Consider the following 7,878-nt stretch of genomic DNA (forward strand, 5'->3'; position numbering starts at 1 on the left):
ACTATGTTCTCTTTCTTCCATCTTTAGGGTTTTGATTTGAATTTGTGTGTTTGTTTCGTTCACTTGGTGCCCCTGTGCTTCAATCTTGAGTTTGTTTTAATTTCTTATTCAAATTCACGTTCTCTCTCCATGGCACTGTTTTCTTCCTCCTGATTTTTAGGGTTTTCTATTTCATTTCAATTTTTAGGTTTTCAATAGCACTGTTGTTGGGTGACCATTTCGTCGAACTTGTTCGATTTTTTAAGTCATGGGTTCATCTGGTGACAATGGTTCTTCAAACAAGGTATGACCTTTATCCTGGTTACGTTATCGTATTGTGGTTTTGGGTCATGATATTACTTGTTCATCGTAACGGATTGCATTGATTTTTGGTGAAGAGTTTTTTCTTGGTTATTTGTTTTAAAAAATGAAATTTTATGTTGTTTGTTGCAGTTATTTGTTCACCATTCAATGAAAACCAATTTTGTTGCTGGTTTGAATGCAATATTGACTGAGGAGCACAAGGATGTTATTTCGAAGACGCCATTTGCATGGTTTTTAGAATTGCAGGATAATCTAAAGATTGGTAGGAATATTTTGAGTGATTTACTGATTAGATGGGTTGATGAGAGAGGTGGTTTTAAATTTGGAGATAAATTTGTTGAATTCAAGGAAGTGGATGTCAGCTTAGCCTTAGGTTTGGGTTTAGTTGGTGATGAAATTAACTTGAATGCCAAATATTTTTCACCAAGTCCATTACAGAAATACTTTGGTAAAGCAAAAGGAAAATATGAACTGGATATGATATACCATTTTGTTTTGAAAGAACACAAAAAGTTGCCTTGTAAGGATGTATGTAGCCTTTACGTTTTTGTTGGAATAAGTGAGGTATTGTTACCTTGTCGTACTCGAATAGTATTCCCAAATTTGTTTGAAATTGTTGATAGCACAAGTGATTTGAGTCCTTTTTGTTGGGATCGTACAGTTTATCGTTATCTACTTAGTAGTTTTAGCAAAGCTTTTGTAGCCTGGAAAGGAGGAAAAGGTGCAACTACTGTCTATGTCGATGGATGCGTGTACGTGTTTAAGGTAAATTTTTTGCATGCATTGTTTGTTGGGAATTACTTCAAATGACTGATATTGACTTGAATGATGTAACTCGGGTTTGGTTTTGTGATCGTTTCCTTCCTTCAAATTCTGTTGTCCATAAATTCCCAAGAATTTTGCATTGGATGACTGTAAATGTAGGTGACAAGTTTGTCAAAGCTGCAATGGAAACGGGTGTGGTATGTATTCGTACAATGTTTTATTAATTTTTGAATGAATTGGATGGTTTAATACAACGCAATAGTAATTGTCATTAATTTGCAGATGCTTGATGAGTATGGCAAATCAAGGAAAGAAATGGGTGTGTCATGTTCGAAAGCATCAGTAGATGAAGAGAACAATGATGATGGTTTAGATTAAGTCTTACATGAACAAGATGTTCTTATTGAAGAACTAGAACAAGAGTTATTTGCATTTAAGGGTGAGTTGCTTGAAGACATAAATACAGATAAAGTTGCTTTAGGAACAACAGTTAAAGAACAAGAATTTTTCAATGATTTTGCAAGTGAGGGACGAAATTACTGCAATGAAAGCGATAAGAAGTAAGGACAACGTCGAAAGCGTTTCAAAAGCATAGCCTGTAGAACTCCCTACACCGGTTACAGTCCAAATCTTGGTTGACAGTTATCTCATTTTTATAATATTGTAGTATTTGGTATTTTTATAAGGATGTAAACTTGTATTTGAAACAGTTAATGTGATTGTGAATAATGAAAGTTATTTTTGGAAAGTATATTTTAGTGTGGTGTGCATTCCCTTTGTTATTTAGTACAGGTTCAGTGAAGCCTATGTTTATAGGGAGGACCAAGTACAGGTTTATGTGGGTTGGGATGTAAGTTGCTGCAGCGGTAAGCGATTACAGAGGCTCTGTAATCGCTTACCAACTATAAAAACCTGTTTTGTACCAAAACGTGAGTGCTGCTAACTGTGCCTGGATTAGTGACTCCCAAGTGTTGTCAAGTGAGGCATTCCACACATTTCAATCTTCTTGAGACCTGATGGGCATGGTTGGTTGGGTCCACTTGAACAACGTTGAAGGAAGTAGAGATCTGATGCAGCGGTAAGCGATTACGAAGGCCCTGTAATCGATTACCAGGAAGAAAAACCTGTTTTGTACCAAATCCTCAACGCTGCTAACTGTGCCTGGCTGAGTGGCTCCCAAGTGTTCGCAAGTGAGGCATTCCACTCATATCAATCATCTTGAGACCTGATGGGCATGGTTGGTTTGCTCCTCTTCAACAACGTTGAAGGAAGTAGAGGTCTGATGCCACAGTAAGCGATTACATAGGCCCTGTAAACGCATACCAGGAAGAAAAACCTGTTTTGTACCAAATCCTAAGTGTTGCTAACTGAGCCTGGCTGAGTGGATCCCAAGTTTTGTCAACCATGTCATTCCACTCATTTCAATCATCTTGAGACCTGATGGGCATGGTTGGTTGGGTCCTCTTCAACAACGTTGAAGGAAGTACAGGTCTGATGCAGCGGTAAGCGATTACATAGGCCCTGTAATCGCTTACCAGCAAGAAAAACCAGTTTTGTACCAAATCCTCAGCGCTGATAACTGAGCCTGGCTGAGTGGCTCCCAAGTTTTGTCAACCATGCCATTCCACTCATTTCAATCATCTTGAGACCTGATGGGCATGGTTGGTTGGGTCCTCTTCAACAACGTTGAAGGAAGTCGAGGTGTGATGCAGCGGTAAGCGATTACATACGACCTGTAATCGCTTACCAGGAAGGAAAATCAGTTTTGTACCAAATCCAAAGCGTTGCTAACTATGCCTGGCTGAGTGGCTCCCAAGTGTTGGCAAGTGAGGCATTCCACTCATTTCAATCATCTTGAGACCTGATGGGCATGGTTGGTGGGGTCCTCTTCAACAACGTTGAAAGAAGTAGAGGTCTGATGCCAGAGTAAGCGATTACATAGGCTCTGTAATCGCTTACCAGGAAGGAAAATCAGTTTTGTACCAAATCCTCAGCGCTGCTAACTGTGCCTGGCTGAGTGGCTCCCAAGTGTTGGCAAGTGAGGTATACCACTCATTTCAATCATCTTGAAACCTGATGGGCATGGTTGGTTTGCTCCTCTTCAACAACATTGAAGGAAGTAGAGGTCTGATGCCACAGTAAGCGATTACATAGGCCCTGTAAGCGCTTACCAGGAAGAAAAACTTGTTTTGTACCAAATCCTAAGCGTTGCTAACTGAGCCTGGCTGAGTGGCTCCCAAGTTTTGTAAACCATGTCATTCCACTCATTTCAATCATCTTGAAACCTAATGGGCATGGTTTGTTGGGTCCTCTTCAACAACGTTGAAGGAAGTAGAGGTCTTATGCAGCGGTAAGCGATTACATACGCCCTATAATCGCTTACCAGGAAGGAAAATCAGTTTTGTACCAAATCCTCAGCGCTGCTAACTGTGCCTGGCTGAGTGGCTCCCAAGAGTTGGCAAGTGAGGCATTCCACTCATTTCAATCATCTTGAGTCCTGATGGGCATGGTTGGTCGGGTACTCTTCAACAACGTTGAAGGAAGTACAGGTCTGATGCAGCGGTAAGCGATTACATAGGCCCTCTAATCGCTTACCAGCAAGAAAAACCAGTTTTGTACTAAATCCTCAGCGCTGCTAACTGTGCCTAGCTGAGTGGCTCCCAAGTTTTGTCAAGCATGCCATTACACTCATTTCAGTTAACAACTACAATTTCGAATGGAATTTTTTGCTTTAAACATTGGCAATTACATTGATATTAACGAATAACAATAACAGTACTCTAATGATTCATAACATGAGATGAAAATCAATCACAAGTAAAAGAAATAAATAAGTTCATAACATTAAAGATTGCCAATTACAATAACATAAAGATTGATCAACAGTTGGTAAAACACAAAGTTCCGAAGGTAAACAGGACATAACATTATGGAAATAATTCTAATCTAAGTAGGTGGTGGTTGATAAGCTTGATTGCGCAAGTTAATCAGTTCTTACTCTACAACTCCGACACGATTTTCAATTCTTTCAAGTCTTTCGCCAACGAACATGCGTAGATCTTGTATTTCTTTGATCACTTCAGTGAATGTACCAGAAGAACATTGTTCCGGATTTGGACATTGTTTTGTTTTTTCTGGTTCTTCATCACCTTCATCTGCTTCTTCATTGCCTTGTACATCTTCCACATTGCGAACAGGCTCCTTGTAAACCCAAATTCCTTTAGCATTTTTATGATAACCAAAAGTTTGTAGAACTTGTAAACCAATTTGTTGCCTTCTTTTAACTTGGGTAAAAGGATCACTTTCAGAGAGCACACCAAAGTGTTCCAGGAATATGGTAATTAGATGGGGATATGGTAGTTGGTCGTTGTCCCTTGTTGCCTTTTTCATCCTGTTTCGAATGAGATGCCCCCAGTTAATCTGAACAGAATTCATTAGTGCCCAGAGCAACAAAATGTCCTCCTCTATTGTTTGTGCAACATTTGTCAAACGTGGAAGTAAAATTCGACAAATTACATAATGTAATATCCTTGTTTCGAACCTGAGCTTGCCGGCAGTTAATCTACCTTGTAAGTTTTCACCTTCTTTACAAAGGAATGCCTTAGCAGTAATAGAATTGTATTCCTCCTTCCAGTCATCAACAATAGTTCCTTCAAAGGGTACACCTACGGAGGGGATCGTAGTAAGTTTATGAAAAAGAGAAGGTTTGATTGTGATTTTCACCTTTTTGACCTCGGTTCGAATTACTCCCGAATCTGAAATGCGCATATTGCTGTAGAAAACTCTGAGTAATTCAGGGTAATAGTGCGTTCTGCAGGCGACAAATTCATTTAGCCCTGCTTTTGTCAACACGTCGAAGAATTCGAATTTACCAGGTTCCATAAATTCATCTGAAAGATATCGTCCTTCGAGGATTGGACGCTCAAAGAAATGAGCAGCGAATCTTTCATATTGTTCGTCGCTTGAGAAGAGATCATTACCTGCAACCCGTGGCGATAATGGAGGGGACACTGGTTCTGGAATAGTAGGCGTCGTTCTCGACGACGAAGCCTTTGTTGTCTTCTTTGCGCGAGGTGGCATTTTGGGTTATTAGGGTTTTCAGAGTGTGTTGGAAGTTAAATGGTTTTGGGGGTATTTGGGTTTTAAAGGAGTAATGTAGGTTACACTTGGGTTTTTTAGTAGCCTTTGATTTCTTTTTACACCTACTTTCAACGGTTGATTTCAATCTGTTAGTTCTTGGTCGGCCTTTTCGCTTAACCGTGACGGGACTGCGAACTAGTACGTCACTACTTCCGCATGTATTGTAGGATGGAGTTTCTGTGACGGCACTCTCATACCTTAATTGTCCTCCCTCACTTACGATGTTATTTTTCAGGCATGAACTCAAACCAAACTTTTTAGCAAGACATTTCAAATCTTTTTCCAACTGATCAGTAGCACATTCAGATTCACATGCAGCCTCAGCCAGATTATAGAACTGTTGACACAAAGTTTGGTATCTTTGCATCTTGGGATCATGCTGTAAAGAACTATAAGCTGCTCTAATAAGTGTGTGCTTTCTTCGGATGTTTTTGCTCCAACGTCGAAGTACATATTTCGAGGGTACATTATGGACATCTTCCTGACCTAGAACCAATACCGAATGCCTACATATAATGCCTCTAAACTCAAAAAGTAGGCAGGAGCAAGTAATATCTTTTAAAACAGGATCGAATTGAACATGGTAATATTTTGGAGCACATTTTCCATCCCACATGCACTCTTCTTTGATTGTGTAGATGTTGAAAATACTTTCCTTCACCGTGTCTTTAATGAAACAATTCATCCTTGATCGAAACTCATTTTGTACTTCTTCAAATTTTTCATGTGTGTACTCAACTTGAAATTGTCTCTCAATTGGTGATTGAGACCCACATGCAACTGTTGTATTTAGAGAGGCAAAGTCAGCTTCTATTTCTTTTTGGGCCTTTACTTTTAAAGCATTATCGTATTGAATCACAAATTGTTGCAGTGTGGTAGTGGAATTAATAAAACCATCAAAGAAAGCATTCATTCCCTCGCTTCTTTGAGTAGTTGACATATCAGCCCAAAAGTGATTCTTCAAGTAACATGGAACCCATTTCCCTCTCTCTTCGTACAAATTACATAGCCAATCATTATTTTCCAAGCCATGTGTGGTAAGTAGTCGTTTCCAACCACTATCAAAGTCAATTGCACTAGCAGATTCATAGACAACCACTTTTATATAACACTTGATTCCAACATAATTCTTATGCCCTTGAAATTTTTCAGGTATTTTTTTCATTATGTGCCACAAACACCACCTATGTTTTGTTTTTGGGAACACTTCTTCAATTGCATTTGCCATGGCCTTGCATTGATCAGTTACAATACTGTTTGGCGCCTTGTTTCCCATGCATCTTAACCAACATTTGAATAACCATATAAATGACTAAGTGTCCTCTGATGACAGCAATCCACAACCAAGTAAGAGCGATTGTCCATGGTGATTAACTCCTACAAATGGAGCAAATGGCATGTCGTACTTGTTTGTTAAGTACGTGGTGTCAAACGACACGACATCACCGAACTCGTCACATGCAGCTCGGCTTCGAGCATCTGCACAAAACACACTAGTAATTCTATTATCTTCATCCATCTCGATGTCATAGAAGAATTCATTATTCTGGTCTCTCATTTTTGAAAAGTGTCGAAGCAATGCTTGTCCATCACCTTCCTTACACATATGCTGACCAATGTAGTTCCTAGCATCTCGTTCAACAAATTGCATGTTTTCATATCCACCCGCTTCACTAACTATGCTAAGGAAACTCTTATTAATACGAACACCAGCATCATCATTCACTTCCAAAGTGTGTTTGGCATGCATGTTCAATTGCCTATTACCACAGATTAGATTGGAGGTTTGTGGACACAGCTCATGACTGTGATCTAAAACTACAGTTCTAACAAACCATTTGTGATTTTTTCGTGCAATGGTTATTCCAGCATGGCATTGATTAGTCTGACTGGGAAGAGTTTTGACCTCTAGACGAATGTTGGAAACATATTTACCTTCCCTAGAACAAACCAATCTCAAGTAATACACCACGTTGTTGCTATCCTTTTTAGAAGTTCTGGTTTGAATGCCAAATCCACATCTTCTACCGTAGTCTTGATAAAATTTCTTTGCATCTTGCATTGTGTCAAAAGACATGTCCAAAGTAGGATCCAACCTTAAACTACTCTCTTCATCCGTATTTAATTCCTCATTCATTTCATCAACCAAAACCATGTTGGAGTGTTCAAGTCAACTTGACAATAAGATATTTCCTACATCTTTAAAAAAATCGAAAAATATACAAAACAAAGATATAACACTTAAAACGAAGTTAAATAAAAATATAAAGGATGAGAGCAATCAAAGTACGAAAACATTGAATAAAAGGAGNTATGCTTATAGTTCTTGTGGTTCAACCAATTGACTACTGCTTTAATGCTGGTGATCTGCTTCTCACCAACGACCCAAGAAAGCCTTCAATGTGGTGTTTAATGAACATGAAGCAAAAAGGCAATGAAAGTGGGTTTCCTTCAATGAGAAGAAGACAGAAAACCAATAAACCACTTAAAAGTTGCAACCTTTAACGGGATAAAGGTAGAAAAACTTTAATGGTTTGGGTGACACCCGGGCACTGACGAGGGCGGGGAGTGATCGCCGGTGCAAGAGGCATGGTGCAGGGGCCACGGACAAGAAGCGGCTCCTGGCAGGCTTCTAGTGGAAGGGGTACATGGACGAATCGAACATACACC

At 39.4% G+C, this 7,878-nt stretch overlaps 3 protein-coding genes across 3 annotated transcripts; 1 reads left to right on the top strand and 2 right to left on the bottom strand.

The window, feature by feature from the left end:
• Position 1: 1 nt before the first annotated feature.
• On the top strand, positions 2-1,844 carry LOC106772422. The gene is made up of 2 exons (XM_014658815.2): positions 2-283; positions 433-1,844. The coding sequence occupies exons 1-2, from the start codon at positions 248-250 to the stop codon at positions 1,111-1,113; spliced, it is 717 nt and encodes a 238-aa protein (XP_014514301.1). The 5' UTR covers positions 2-247; the 3' UTR covers positions 1,114-1,844.
• A 3,200-nt stretch (positions 1,845-5,044) lies between these two features.
• Positions 5,045-6,484, bottom strand: LOC106770148 (protein FAR-RED IMPAIRED RESPONSE 1-like). Its single transcript, XM_014655970.1, has one exon. The coding sequence runs from the start codon at positions 6,482-6,484 to the stop codon at positions 5,045-5,047; it is 1,440 nt and encodes a 479-aa protein (XP_014511456.1).
• A 36-nt stretch (positions 6,485-6,520) lies between these two features.
• LOC106770149 (protein FAR1-RELATED SEQUENCE 5-like) lies at positions 6,521-7,363 on the bottom strand. Its single transcript, XM_014655971.1, has one exon. It carries the CDS (start codon positions 7,361-7,363, stop codon positions 6,521-6,523), a length of 843 nt encoding a protein of 280 aa, XP_014511457.1.
• Between the last annotated feature and the right edge of the window lie 515 nt (positions 7,364-7,878).

This window comes from Vigna radiata, chromosome 8 (genome assembly GCF_000741045.1).
Source record: "Vigna radiata var. radiata cultivar VC1973A chromosome 8, Vradiata_ver6, whole genome shotgun sequence".
Classification (NCBI taxonomy): Eukaryota; Viridiplantae; Streptophyta; class Magnoliopsida; order Fabales; family Fabaceae; genus Vigna; species Vigna radiata.

Coding starts and splice junctions, on each gene's coding strand:
- LOC106772422 (XM_014658815.2), top strand. CDS start 248: ATGGGTTCATCTGGTGACAATGGTTCTTCAAACAAG. Junction 284..432: donor ACAATGGTTCTTCAAACAAG/GTATGACCTTTA, acceptor TGTTTGTTGCAG/TTATTTGTTCACCATTCAAT.
- LOC106770149 (XM_014655971.1), bottom strand. CDS start 7,363: ATGGTTTTGGTTGATGAAATGAATGAGGAATTAAATACGGATGAAGAG.
- LOC106770148 (XM_014655970.1), bottom strand. CDS start 6,484: ATGGGAAACAAGGCGCCAAACAGTATTGTAACTGATCAATGCAAGGCC.